Source organism: Biomphalaria glabrata, chromosome 17 (genome assembly GCF_947242115.1).
Source record: "Biomphalaria glabrata chromosome 17, xgBioGlab47.1, whole genome shotgun sequence".
Lineage (NCBI taxonomy): Eukaryota > Metazoa > Mollusca > Gastropoda > Planorbidae > Biomphalaria > Biomphalaria glabrata.
Window position 1 is genome coordinate 21,093,675 of NC_074727.1, and position 15,645 is coordinate 21,109,319.

The window sequence follows — 15,645 nt, forward strand, 5'->3', positions numbered from 1 at the left end:
CAAACATAAATCAATAACAATTAACCAATTAGTTAATTAAATAGTGGTATTTAAAAAAGTGTGTTTAATACCAAAAAGGGAAATAAACCTTACAATAATAAGATATAACTGCAAATGTTGTTTTTAAATATTTTTGTTTTGTTGTAGTGTGTATTGAAATGATTGCATGATGTTCTATATTTATGTAGTCGATGATAACAAAAAAATGGTGACAATTAAAAAAGAGGCCTGCACCTTTCTCCTCATGCAGTGCTTACTTTTTCTTTTCTTATATTATTGTTTATCTTTTAGACTTTTGTTTTTTGGTTTCCAGAGTTTGTTACAGAACATTTCATGGAACAAACAATTAGATTCTTTCCACAAGTCTAATGCACGAAATAACAGTAGCACCTATAGAAAACAAAATCAGTATAAACAAATTGAATTAGAAAAACTTTCATACCTTCAAATATCACCCAATGAAATATTCATTTGTTTTCCATCTTTCTTGTGATGATGCTGAGGATCTTTTTTCCCCAGACTTCAAATCTGATTCCAACAGAGTTTTTGTTGGAGTACTCTGATGGCTCAAAGCATTTATTACGCCTGACTGAAACTGGGGCTGGTTCTCAAGTTAACATGCAGGTTGGGTGAACATACTTATTTACATAATTTGTCTCATAACAATAAATTATTAGAGCATTCAAATGTTTATTAGTGTAATGTAATCAGCATTACAGCTGATTTGTATTTGGATATACAGAGACATGATTAGGCACTCAGGTCTGATGTCAGGATTTTGTTTAGTGATTAGCTCTGACATTCCTGAGTTCAACCATCTCTGTTGTATGCTGGGAAAAGTGAAATGCCTTTTGTGCTATTCATATGATTTTCTTGTAAACTATTTGCCAGATAATTTGGTGATTTCTAAACCATACTTAGATAATGTCTGAAGCTGAAAGAGAAATACATCTCATCTCAGGCAACTTTGGTCTAGACAGAGAATTAAAATTTATTAGGACTAAGGAGACCTTTAAAAAGAGCATTAAGCATTATGTCTTTTTATTCAATTTGATTCTTCTTATCTAGAAATGGCTTTTGGCCTTGAAAGAGCACATAGATTACAGTACTCATTATATTCATCAAGGGGAAGAACCAGTCATTGATGCAAATTTAATAGTCTCCCTTGGAACTATGCATAACTCACTACAAGTAGGTATATGAGAAGTAAAATACTTTTGTGTTAAACCTAGATGGGATAGCATCTTCAGTTATTCTGTTATTTTACAGTGTCCCTAAATCCACCCTTCAGATAACTGACATCACTTATCACCACTAAAACATAAAGCCTTTGTACTTCTTAAAGGAAAACTTAATCATTATTCTGGAATGTTTTGAACTGGTTACGGAGATACATTTGACCATGATTCCAGTAATCAACAAAAGACATCAGCATTTGAAAACATTTGGGCTTTCTACACAAGCATGAATGTTATAATATTAAACTTCTTACTAAAGACTCAATTTCCAATTTGTTTTAATAGGCCTACGAAATCTATCTATTGGATAAAACCTTTGTGGTGCATATAAGAAAATTATTGGAAATGTACTAGATTTGTATTAACAGCTGTGTATTTTCAGAGTGCACAAGCCTATAAAAAACACCTGGAGAAACAAATCAAATCCTTACAAGAATCTCTAGTCAATCTAAGCAAGCAGGTAACAGAGAATGGAAATGGAAGTAATAATATGGCAAGAACTCTCACATCAGGTTTGTTTACTTTGTACTCATTTAACTAGTGCAAAGAAGCTCTTTTACTATTAATTTTATAATATGGTCAGGTCTGGCCTTGGCCTTCTCCGCCCATAATATTTATTATTTTTCTATATTTCCTTTTTTTTATTTTCCTCACATCTGAATCAAATATACTTCATAATAATAAATTAATTTCTTTAGCACTATTAACAAACATAATGAAGGCTCAAGGCGCTAGATATGAAAGAAGAATTTAAATGACGAACTAATCTTTTAAAAGTTTTGAAAAGATAGGTCTTAATGTTCTTTTGGAATGTAGTGAAGCATACGCATATTGTTCGCCTGGGCTCAATGGAGTGATGCCTTTTAAGATTGAGTAAAGTTTTAATATGCTTCCATTATTATTATATTATTATAGCTTTTATATAGCGCTACTTTCATGCTTATAACGTGCTCAGAGCGCTTTTGGTCCAATCTCATGGACCAGTGGGGGGAGGGGATATCTAGGAGTTGGTTTTCCGTGCTGCCTTTAGGCACTCAGTAAACACAACTCTGCCTGAGTCAGGTGTCGAACCTCGAGCCCCCTTCTAGGTAGCCTAGCCAAGCCAAGTTCAAGCACACTTGGCCTCTCGACCACACTTCCCACATTGTATAGAGGTCACTTCATTTGAAACAGACATTATTATATATATTTAATGTTTTTTATTTCATAACACCTGGAAATAATCATTAAAGCAAAATATACCTTATTTTATAATTTGTAGACATTACTTTAAAAAGAATGTTTACATCCTACACTAATCCATGTGTTTATCTGAATGTTCAATAGAGATTTAAATGTCACATAGTGTCAGGTTTTACTGGCTGATTCAAGTAACTGATTCTTGGCTCTATGGGCTCTTGCAAAGAAAAAGTTTTTCTTCACATAAGGATTAAGGAATGTATTGTTATCCCTGTTTCTTAAGTAAATGTTGTGTATCTACTTTACTTTTCAGTCTTCTGACATGAGGTGTCTCTAAGTATAGTACTTTAATCAATAGTGTGATTGTTCACGATAAGTTTCATGATTCTTTTGGGATTTGTTCTCATTTTTTATGCTTTCTTGAGATGAGGGTCACCAGGAATAAAAAAAACCCTCACTTTTCGCTCATTAATCACAACTACTATGAAGTTTTGAGTCTCCTTTGTAACATGGTCTTCAGTTCCAGTAGAGTATCACATGAATCCCAGTTAATTATAGTTCTACAATGTACCACCACCCATATAAAAGGACCACAAATCCAAAAACAACTTTATGGAATGGTATGGTGGATATAGAATTGGGGGTTGTTGAGCCTCTCTAATAGCACCAGCACATGCAGTGTACTTTGGATGCTCTGTGGATTTATGTGTGCATCTTTTTCCTGTTCACCTATCTATGTCTTTTCATGGACATTCCTACAACGGCACCAATAATGAGGCTGGAAAACAATGCCCAGAAAAGAAAATGTGTTATTGCTTAAAAAAAAAAAAATGTAAATTCACAAAAAGAAAAATAAAGCATAGGATGACATTAGTCTTCAAATTGTAAGATTCTAACAAAGTCTCTTTCTGAGCTGTATTTCTTTGTATCCCTTTAGCTGACCTAAGACTGCTGGCTTCTCAATCTTCAAGTATTCTCTCATCATCACAGGAAATGTTGTTGGCCTTGACCCACTGTATGAACTTGATGATCCAACAGGAAGAGGTAAGGTTTTGACCTCAGAAAAACACTTAAGTTTTTTTTTGTCTATAGAATGAATAGAAGATGACAATCTCCTTCTTTTTCCCCTCATTAAACTAAGTGGTAGAGCACTTTGTATCTGAGTCAAGATTCTCAGGTTAAAAGTTGTTGGCTATGAAAAAAAAATTGTACTCAAGATATAAATAATATATATAGAAGCACAAAAAGAGTATGTTGTATAACTAGGTTATCTATGATGATTGGAGCTACTAGTTTAGCTCATTAATCATTTATGCAAGTGTCAGAACCCAAACTTTAGTTAATATTAATTATTCAAGAAATTTTCTGTGTGGAAAGGCATGCTCCACCTAATTCCCTATTTCTGTAATTCATTTAATTCTCTTAGTAAAATTTCAGTTTTGTTTTTATTGTTCTATATATAATGCAATAATCTGCAAATAAAGTAACTTTTGTTCCTGGACTATTTGGTAAGTCATTTAAGTAAATTAGAAACAGTAGTGGGCTTAAGACTGTTCCTTGAGGCACACCTGAGTTAACTGTTATTGGCTTTGATTTGGAGCCATTTATTATTATAGTTTGTTCTCTTCCTATCAGGAAATCCTTAATTCATTGGTGTAATGAACCAGTAATGCCCAAATATTTTAATTTTTTAAGCATGCTGTGGTGGTGAACTTTATCAAAATACCATCTCATCAATTAGACCTATTAGTTAGGCTTTACATAACCTACATTTTCTAGAGCCATGTTAGTCTGAAGTAAGGACTTTACGTTTATCCTTAATCTTCGGAATTGAAGACATTGCCATTATAACAATGATTTGATTGCCAGGGGAACAAAAGAGTTTTTGTGTCTGTCTTTGTTATCAGTGTCTTGTGATGCTGAAGAGTGATACTGGTCTGTAGTTCCCTTGATCATATTTTTCTCTTTTTTTAAATAGGGGAGTGATGTTAGCTTCTTTCCAGCTTCTCTGTACTCTACTTTGATTAAGAGAAAATATTTTGAACATTGGTACTAGCTCTTTGCTTAGTTCTTTGAGTAATCTAGATAGAATGCTTTCTTTTTTTTTTTTTGTTTTGTTAGCTAATAGTTTTTGGATCCATTTTTCTTGTATATCTATATCTCTTAAGTTTTCAACTTGGTTTAAATTTAGAAATATGTCTTTCTCTCCTGGGGCTGAGAATGCTGATGCAAAGAATGTTAGCTTTAGTTTCATTATCATTATGTGTTGTTATCTTCTCCTTTTAATGGGGCTTTCCCTGTTGTTTCTATTTTCCATCTACATAGTAATATTAAGGAGATCAAAGAAAATCATGTGAAATTTATTTCACAAAGTATAGTGGATTGAGAATCATTGGAAACTATTACACCTGTCATTCTATTCCCTATTTCACTTCATACATAAAGCAGTTTCTGAAAATCAATAAATTAAACTATTTATAGTGGTCAATATCAGCTAGTGAAAATTATGTCAGACCACAAGATGGTGGCTTTCTTTTTAACTGACCTTAAAAACCTGCTCAATTTAGCTGTTAAAAAAAATTACTGCTGTTCAGGGATTCTATAGTTTTTTTTTGCCCCTTGCTTCAATAAGTAAGCAAGTGGCATTCATTATTTTAATATAGATCAACCTTTCCTACATGCAATTGATAGGACTGCTTTGACTAGCTTGAGGAAGCCTTGTTGTTTTATTTGTTGTGGTTTCTATGGTTAGTTTGAAGTATCCATGTTTTGACTTACCTCAATACCACAGGTGAAAATGAATAGAATTGAAACAATTTATATACAGGGTGCACAGAGAGTATTATAGTTACATGTATTAAAAAACATAACCAGTTTTTTTTAAGTTATGTTGTGTATTGCATTGCAGGAACAGATTTCTTTAAAGTTTTCCACCTAATGTCAATCAAAAAAGGATCTCTCTTGTAGGCTCCTCTCAAGAGGATCATTGCCACTCTTTGCCTTTTATTGGCTTATTTTACATTTCTTAAACTGAAAAGCATCCAGGGACCACAGACCATATGTATTATGGGGCTGCCCACCTTATGTTGTGAAACACTGAAACCTGAGATCTTCTTATTATTGATTTATGGTGTTCTTTTTAACATTGAGAGTTGTTGGTCATGTGTTTCTTTGTTGCTTTGCACTTTTAATTTCTGTTAGTGTACTTTCTAAATATTAAGACGTTATTGTTTTAGTTTTGGCATTTGCTATGTTGATATGAGTTGGTGTTCTTGGATTACTTCCTCTTTCCAGTGGGTAAGTGCATACAACCAAACATATATTTAACTCGAGAGGGATACATCTTTGACGGTAGAAAAACAAAATGTAATTATAATCAGATGTAGTTAATTCTGTATTATGCATGCTAACCCTGGTAGACAAGTTGTACTCAAATGTTATGAATAGTTATAAATAGTTTTAGTTTGAAAAACAAGAGCTCGGCATAGAACTGTTAGGTCATTTAGAAGTGCCTACTATTCATAAATTGTTTTATTCCACCTGGTATGCACTCTGGACTGTCAAATCTGATGTTCCTTGTTTCAAACCCTGTCGGCAGCTAGGATGTACTAATCTTCAAATCAGAAGGAGCAGCTGAAACATGTAAAACAAACACCTTCCTCTATGACTTATTTAAGCTTATTACTGGATCAAATAGAAGTACACTTTTAAACTAACTTCTTTTAAAGTTTGAAAATTCTTTTACAATAAGAAATATAAAGGCAATACATGTATTCATATATAATTATATATGGTATATTATATATGAGCGTGTTTTGACATAGTGCAGACACTCATGATAAAATTAATTGGCAGACCAGTTGAAATATAATAGTAATGATAATAATAATAATGGCAATGTCTTCAATTCTGACGATAAAGGATGAGTCCAGTGTTTCAAATGACTATGCAAACCCAGTTGTGACCTATATATTTTTCCAAATCTGATGCAGACAAAGCTGATGTCCACTGGGGGTCTGTTTAAGTTAAGTCTTGTGCGCATGTCTTCAACAAGGGTTTTTCTCAAATGTGTGTCTGCGGCTAGTTAGAGCTCTCAAACTGTCTTTCGGAGGCCATCTGCTGCCAGCTACTTTCCTTTATGCCAGTGAGGGCAAAATGGCGCCTGAGTTAATACAGCACTTATGAGTACCTCTATTATGCTGTCCTCTTTCAAGCTCGCCTTTGGCACGTGTTCGTCCCCCAGTTGCAAATACCTACATAATTATTTGAACAATTTTTATCTTAACATGGGACACGATTTGAAACATTTCAATTGCGTTTTACATTTTACCGAGTTGTGTCCCTTCACACCTGAGTTCGTAAACAGCAAAACCGTCCTCTATCAAGGGAATGATTATAATAATGTTTTGTGATGTTGAAATTAAATGGAGATCCTTTTTCTTTTGAGTAAACCTGTTACCGGATACTGTTGAACAAATATACGTTAATAAAATGACCTACTTTTAATTTGTTTTAATAGGGGTAAAGGGGGACGAGGGCGGACACTCGAATTTCTTGTTTATATTGCGTCTTTCTACAGATCCTAAATCTATGCCCTATGCTTGGATAAACTCAATGCAGTATCCATGTAAGACACTTTAATTGATTTTGTTACATTGCAACTTAAATATCTTCCTGGACCAGAAACATTAAGACTTGGTCAATTTTATATAAGTAAGCTGCGAATCGAGTCGTGTGGTATCGTGTTCCCACTGTCACGGACATTCGTTGAATAGTTGTATCTCTTAATGAACTGCTTTATATCATGTTTTCAGTGCTTCTGTGGCAGAGATTTCCAGTGGGATTGAAGCCACTGAAACAGTTTGTGATATACGCAACATGAATGTGTGGTTAAAAGAGAGAAGAGAGGTTAGGCTGGGGGGGGGGGTAGGGATTAACATTGGCCTGCTTCACGCTCTGGTTGATACGACATAGCGACCGATAAACTAGGAACGGGGTGTGATCGTAATAGAATAAGAGGAGAGAGAAAGGGGGGTGGGATACGATAGGGTCTGCTGACTGCCGTCTGACAACCTGTAGAGTAAGTTAATGTCTACCTGCCTTTATACTGGCTGTGTGACTACAGTGTCACACACTAAAGGTTAGACAATCTGTTCACACAAGCTGGGTACGTTCATTGCACATCGAATACGGGCTCCTAACTTCGGCTTATACAGTTTTCTCTTTGGCTACACAAACACTGACCTAGTGGCGCACTGAGTGAGTACGCACGAGTCTATCAAATAACATATCCAACTGAGACTTGTGTAATTCTATACATCGGGAGTTCAGTATATCGTTATGTAGAGGCGTATCCTACTTGATTCAGTTCGGAAAGAAGGAGCACCAAAGAGGCGAATTCGATACACAGGTGGGTCGGACTGTTGTTTGTGTTTGACCCTGGTCATTGGGTCCTCCGGGGCTAACAGCGCTTTGGTCAACACTTGTGTTGTTTAAGTCACGTGAAGGGACCCTCACTACAGTAAGATTTCACGTGACGCTATTCAGCAACTTCGGGTGCACTGTAGGGCTACACTGACGTCATTTACTGTGTGAATGTATCAATGACGTATTGTATTATATTTTCCGATGCCCCGATTTTATGACTCTTAAAGATGTTGTATCAGCTGGCCCACTAGCTACAGACCTCATCTTCGCTCAACCCAATTTTTGTTTTACGTCGTAATGTTACGTTATAATGTTGTTTTTTTTTAACCTAAGTAATGGACCTCATTCACCAATCGCAAACAAACAATATTTAGCGATGTGCTTCTCTATCTCTTCTATACAAATTATGCAAGACACACAGGCTGTCATGTGACAGTTTTTTTTTCATTGTTTTATTAATATTACCACGTGGCTAAATGTTGTTTGTTTACGATTGGTGAATGAGGTCCATTGTTCCGTCTGGTCGAGACTGTGGTCTGTTTCGTATCAACTTTATGTTGTTGTTTTTTTGTTTCAGTCTGTTACTTTGATGTCAAAGGATCTCCCCCTCCCCACCCATATATGTTCAGATGCTTTTTTCTTCTTTTCGACTTTTATGGAAGGTCCTTTCGGGTACCACAATTGGTCTGCCGAGCACACTTGCCGCTAGATGAGCTCCCTTGATCTAATTGTTCCATAAATAAATCTGGATAAAATTTGAACTCTTTCAACGTTATCTTTTACGAGATAAAAATAAAAATTTTGGTCAGTGCTACTCAGATCTGTTAAAAATACATTGTTTCTAGGTATTATAACGCCAGAAATACTGGGTTTTGTTTGTGTGTAACTTTCCCAGATTTTAGTGCAAATAATGCGAGTTAGATTTTGTATTTTCTCTCATTCTTACCAGCTAGTATTAAGAAAACAAAAGGCACACACACACACATATACATATATCTTCATCACTCTCTTGTTACCCAAAGTTAGGTATCCCAATCTGAATCGTCCGGCCATTCCGCATTTTGACGGATATATATATATATATATATATATATATATATATATATATATATATATATATATTATATATAGCGCTACTTTCATGCTTATAGCATGCTCAGAGCGCTATGGTCCAATCTCATTTGAAATAATGAAAGTTTGATATACTTAAAACAATTAGTGTATATTATTATTTTATTTCTATGTTTAACAAGTTTCGGATGTTCCTTTAGAATTGAAGATTATTACAACTTAGCCCAAACCTCCATCGACGGTTCGAATGTGGACTATTGGACTACAGTCCAGAGCGCATGCCACAAGATCAAGAAGCCTTCTATCCATTCTCTGTTTAAATGATGTACTAATTTTGCATGTATAAAGTGTACAGGGGCTGGAAAGAAAATCAAGAATTTCCCTTCAGCAAGAATTTGAAAAAAAAGCATAATACAGTGTTTCCCAAAGTGGGGTATGCGTACCCCCAGAGGTACGGAAAGAGTTTAAAGGGGGCACGCGTTTTACTAACTGTGCTGATTTCACGTAACTATCCATTGATTATTTTCAGTTGCTAAATGCTTTTTCAGCATTTTTAGACATTAAGTCGAACAAAATTGCTTCTCATATACAAATAAACAACCAGCAACAAATAATGATGATTAGTCATCTAAATACAAAACAGTTTTATCTTCCTCATTGACCGAAATAAATGTAAATAAATTTTATTTATAATATAACTTTTATTTATTTTAATGACAATTTAATTTTTCGTTTATTATTTTTTGTATGTAGGCCTACCCAAAACAAAAATAATTGTTATTAGAATAATCCAGGGGGGGGATGGGTAGTACCCTACTCAACGTTACGATAATTCTAGAAGGGGTACAAATAGGTCAAAAGTTTGGGAAACATTAATGTACACAATTGCATACAGGCTCTTGACAAAGTTCACGGTGACCCTAGAAAAGCCCTGGCTGTTCTGTAGGTCAAGCACGTGGCATTTCCAAGCAAATGTATTCCAAAAGTGAGTTTTCCATTGTGCACGAGAAACTACGCCCACTTGTTTCCGTAGTGTGCGCAATAGAAGCGTCACATCTTCCCAAGCACTGACCACGATTTAAGGCTAGGTAAAAAAAAAAGACCTTTCAGACCATGCGGTCAATGAGGTCAGATGATATCAAGCTTATCGATTGCATAACAACAGACCGTCTTAAGCCCCCCCCCCCCCCAACGTTTGTCAGCTACCCATTAGAGTTGGGTGGACCGTGGCCTCCGAAGGTGCCGGGTTGACGCAGGCGCGTCCTGAAAATCCCCAAGGTCAGAATCCCAGTCTTCATCGTGGTTCGAGGTCGTAACTCCCCTTACGGGATCACACGAAGTTTAGACGAGATCAATTGTTCATTAAGTACTCAACCCATGGCGGTAACTCCGTATTCAACAGACTCGTAAGCCATTGGCCTTGTCACAAAAGTCCCAGCTTGGTGTACAAAGTGATAGTGTTCATTTCTAAAGAATAACGAAATACGGAGCCACCAAAACATGCATGTTATTATTTTTCTCTTTTGACTTTGTTGGATTCCATCGTGGCCTTGTTTACGTACTAATCAGCCTAAAGGATCAGTCGTTGGCCAGACATTTTATAGCGCTCTTTGCCATTTAAAAAATATTGACTGGTCTCTTCCCGCTTTGGAAACTTTGGTCGATTTTGGCTTGGCCGAAAATACGAATAACTGTTTTTAAAGGTTTATATGCGTGTTAAACTTTACAGTAGCTTACCGCTTGCTTGAAATAGATTCAAGGACTACGGTACTTTAATAAAGTTGTCTTTTGAGATTCAATGAAATATCTTATCATTGTTTTCTAAAGTGTTTGAACATTTTCCTTCAAAACAAGACCTTGTGTTTTTTAAACTAATTATGTACACTCTATGCACAGACTATAATAATTTTATTTAATGGCAGCTCGTTATTATTCCATTCGTTGTGTGTGCGATTAATGTGCACTTTCCGGTACGTAATATGTGAGTTCGGCGTACCTGCAGCCCCCCCCCCCTTTTACGAGTTTATTTTCAACACGAACTCCCTTTATCATCTTGGTGATTTAGTTGAGCTACAGTGCTGTGCAAAATATTATTGAGGGCAAAAAATGCTAAGCCCATAATAAAGTGTCTGAATTCTACTTCATACCTTTTCTATTGTCATTTCTTGTGTAAGCCTTTAGTGAATAGTTTGAATGTTTCAGTTATTTATTGCGTCGCTGGGTGACACAATCAGTGGGAGAGTCACGACTTGGTTGATAGAGTGCTTCTGTGTCTTCATCCATGGTATCTGCAGCCATTGGCTCAACATTAAGTATAGCCTTGCAGAGCCTTACATTAAATTAAAAAAAAATCTTTCTTGTTTTGGGATAGGGTTTTGCCTTGGGGCAGGGCGTCTCTGGAAGTTGTTAATACTAGTTGTGGGCGTTGCCAAACATGCCAATATCGATTCTAGTAAGAATATATTCAACATAGCCTACTATATCTAGATGTATGCTATCTGGTGTATGAAGACTTTTGTTTCTAATCTTATCATGTAAGTTATAGTCTTTCCTTTAAAAAAAGCTAATTACGTCATGTGCGTGTCTGTTTGTTAGCGAGTCGTGCATGTTAATTAGAATGGGCTATCCCATCCCATGCATTAGGATAGGAAAAAAAGAAGAATGTGTATATATATATATATATTTCTTAGCATATGGAATAAGAAATTAGCCAAATCTTGGACATGACTTGACCTAAGTAGGGCCGACGTATCATAATCTATAAGAGATTTTGTAGAAGTTTATGTAGAGGTTTTTAGGCTTTATGGGTGGATGGGGATGTAAAGATTGGTTTTATATAGACCTGTCGTCATAGTAGGCCTGAACACTGACCTGTGACGTGACAACCTGCGGTCATTGGAGACCAATAGCTCGTTGCCCACGTTTCAGGTTTGTCCACTGCCCACCAGTTGCGATGTCGAAGGTCAGTGTTGAAGCCTTCTATAACAAATAGTCTCGGTTCAATGTTAACCTCTATCTCCTTGCAGCCTCACTGGAGGCTTGTTTGACAGGACGCAGTTGTATCAATGTTTGTAGCAGATACGAAGATAGTGGAGAAATAACACACTTTTAGTACCTCCACTTGTTTGAAGTATCGGTAAAAGTTTCCCTACGAGGCACAGCGCGGGGGGGGGGGGAAGGTTGATGTGACGTCTACCTGCTTCTGTGGCAAACGGTTATAACATGAATGTCACGTGACTAACACAACAATCATATGCTTTTTTTTTTTTTTTTTACCTAAAGCAAATGTCAACTCCCTCCTCCCCGCCTGACTATGAACTGGTTGAATGTCAGGGAATATCTAGAAATGATGAATTAAAAAATACAACCAGGATCGTAGTCAGGTTGCATCACGTCAAAGACGGTGCCGACCCTTGACCATAGGAAAGGATTTCTTGTAGTGGCTAGGAATAAAAGATAGGCCATTAGCTCTTTGACTCCTAACTCAGTGATTCCGATAATACGTAGGTCGTGTCAGAGATCTCGGAATGAAGAGCGCCCATCAACTAACTGACAATTTAATAATCACATCCGATCCGCTGCAAGGCCAGAGTAAGCCCTTCTAAATCCTACAGTGTACCGCCACAAACCGCGAAAGGGCCGCCACCTTGTTGTTTCTTTTTGTTTTTTTTTTTAACTACGAAATGTACGTTGTATGCACATATTAAAAACATTTAAATAAAAACAAAATAGGCATTGATTCTTGTTATTATACTTTTAAAATTGTTGAAAAGTGACAGACTAGAAAGAGTAAATACACTAGGTGTGGGAGAGCTGGCAATCGTGCTATAGATATATATGTAGATGGAGGAAGATAGGAATTGTGGTAATTGATAGTTTCATAGTTCATGCTTTGATATAGGGCCTATTCATCCATTAAACTTTCTTATGACTTTTTATTATCCCATCTAGTTCTCAACTATTACCTTAAAAGGTCACCATTAACTTACTATTCCGTCAAATAACGAAAAACGCTATTGTAATCACCCTCATGTTCGTCTTGCGAAAAATATCAAAAATCAACCTTTTGACCTGCATTGCTTACCAAACCGCGGGCCCATAGGGTCCTCTCCTTATTATATTGTTTTGAATTTATTGATGTATTTGGCGCCCGTGTTTGTGTCATGTGTTAGCTATGTACTGCATCTGAGTGTTTAGTGCTGTCAGTAAGTGTCCCCCCAGCCCCACCCCAACGAAGTGCACTTATGACGACATCCATTACAGGGATTAATGCAGCAGCTATTAACTTCGCTACTGCGTATAATTAAAGCTTAAAAAATAAAAGGTGAAAACCCCACTGTTTGACACGCATGACTTGCTGCACGGGAATCCATTAGTAGATCTAGAATCTAATTATTTTGTGCCGTAGACAGCTTAGCGCCCATTTAGAGTGCCGTTGGACCCATTGGCTCCCAAACAATAACAACATTATTATATTTAGAAGTTGTTTTTTTTTCTTTATGTTTGTGAATCGTGAGAGTGTGTTGAACTTATTGATGTAGGCCCATAGGGTGTTGTTGTCGGAATATCTATCGTTCTAAAACCTTATATTAAGTGTCTCTGATTTTTTTTTCATCGTAATTCTTATTACTGCATTGTTAGTCTATATGTTACTAGTCCCAACAAGAGGTCTGGGGGAACGCTGTAAGCGTCAAGCGTTAAACTGCATTCTGAGCACCATATTTCTCAGTAAGAAGAGCGCTCCTCTGGGCTCCAGCTTTTAAGGGGTGTCGAACGAAAATGTTATATAGGGAGTCGCCACCCGGGAATATGAGAAACACTGTTTTATTTTAATATCAAGTCATTGTATAAGTGACTTGTACTTTGGATTATTTACTTTGTTTTGAACTCAAAAAAATATTCAGCGCTTAGTTGCTTTCTTTGTTGGATACATTTCTAGGCACCACTGAATCCGTGTCAGATGATGGCGGATATAATGCACATCTTTCCAAAATACAATGTGTGATAATTATTATGAAAGTTTACGGAATGTTGAAAAAGTTCCACAGTCAATGGTTTTTGTATTTCGAGTCTTTGTTTTTTCGGATTATACTTTAACTTACAATAACAAACAAGTTAACATAACATCTTCCAGACCATATAAAACTGTTGAGCAGTCAATGTTATCTAGGTATTGTATATAGATCATGATCATTCACTCTGTTCATTGTAATATACCCGCCGCAGCTGACCAGTTATTCATCATCGCAAATATAAGTGAGAGTCCGAAGGAGATTAGTTGTTAATGCTTGTCCCAAAGAACTAAGATGTCTAAATGTACTTAAATCCGAAATTGTTCCTAGTGCAAGGTTGATAGTTGTACTAGAGGCAGACAAGAACGGTGCGAATATGAAAGGAAAATATGGAATGGTCTACAGAAATGGATTTAAATCAAAGGGCACTTCTGGAACAGTGTCCATCTCTGTCTAAAATGAATTTTTTTCCCTCGAAAAAAAAAAAGGGGGGGGGCGGCATTTTTTAATTACGCACGCAGGCGGCCACAACCCTCGCGGCGGCCCTGAGTGCAAAGTCTAATTTGATCTTCCCAAGCGAATATTATCTTTTTCAATTACGTACGTATATTGTCATTGGCCGTCTTCGGTTGTAAGATGGCTGACTCATCTCATGGACGGAGATGAGAGCCTGGGCATGGGCTGCGGTCGAAATTCCCTCACCCACACAGCAGTTCCCTCCTCTCCACGCAGCTGTTACAACCGATACATTCAGAAATCAGCAGCGTCGCTGGGTCTGATAGATAAAAGCACCTAGTGCTGCAAGCAGCTAAGGGTCAGATGCACCTCACTGCACCTGGCTTTTTCTCAGGAATACTCCCGAAGCCTTTCCCTTGTTTGGGTTTAGCTGCAAGGCAGCGTACTCTGACGCATATTGTAAACATATGTATTCAAAGTTTTATTTTTTATAGTGTAAAATATGCAGTTTTTGTTTGGGACGTTTGTTTCCTAAATGCGAAGAGCGACGTCTGAAATTTTTCTACCTTCGTTTTCATCATACTAAAGATGGTTGCAAAAACTTTTTCTCTGCCAGAGATTTCGTTTTGCACAAATGTGATTCACTACATGCTTCCCGAGGGTTAATTCCTACCCATGGCCATGACGCGGTGCAATCAGGCCTTTTGAAGCTAAGGTTAGGCACCACTGTTATGAAGGGGAAAAAAAACAAAGTACATGTATCTATAAAACAAACACGGAGGAAACTTGATGAGTAGAAAATGTGACACTCAGATTCAGTCTCAAAGTACTTAATACTGGTAGAGCATAGCCTGGTTCGTGCTTGCACGGTTGTAGATTTTGACCAAAAGATACGGTAAAGTGCGATGAGCCCAATGTCAGACACTTAATGATCAAGTAATGCATGTATCGATCTCTGGGCTGTCGATGGTAGCGCCAGATCGATCGTTGTAATTGCTTAATTAGTCTTTACATAGCTTCGACTTTGATTCCACCAAAGGGAATAAATAAGAGAAATAATGCGAGCAAGGGAGGCCAGGAGAGAGAGAGAGAGAGATTAGATGGCGAAACTGGCAAATTATAACATTATAAAAAGAAAAGAAGGGTTTTGCTTGGACCCTTAGAGGTGCATTATTTACAGATTGTAAATTTTAGTTATTAAAAATGTTTCTTAAAAGGAATAAAATCTTTTGGGCCAGTTCGGAAGTTTTCAGCTTAACAAT

General features: G+C 36.7%; 1 protein-coding gene across 4 annotated transcripts in view; it reads left to right on the top strand.

Annotated features, from left to right (window-relative positions):
• The window catches only part of LOC106056289 (oxysterol-binding protein-related protein 1-like), a 64,740-nt gene that overhangs the window by 13,406 nt on the left and 35,689 nt on the right, over positions 1-15,645 (top strand). For all 4 annotated transcript variants that reach the window (XM_056016331.1, XM_013212965.2, XM_056016330.1 and 1 more), the window contains 4 exons: positions 520-624; positions 1,069-1,191; positions 1,621-1,750; positions 3,355-3,461. In XM_056016331.1, the coding sequence (XP_055872306.1) occupies positions 520-624; positions 1,069-1,191; positions 1,621-1,750; positions 3,355-3,461 (465 nt within the window). The remainder of the gene's footprint in view (positions 1-519; positions 625-1,068; positions 1,192-1,620; positions 1,751-3,354; positions 3,462-15,645) is intronic.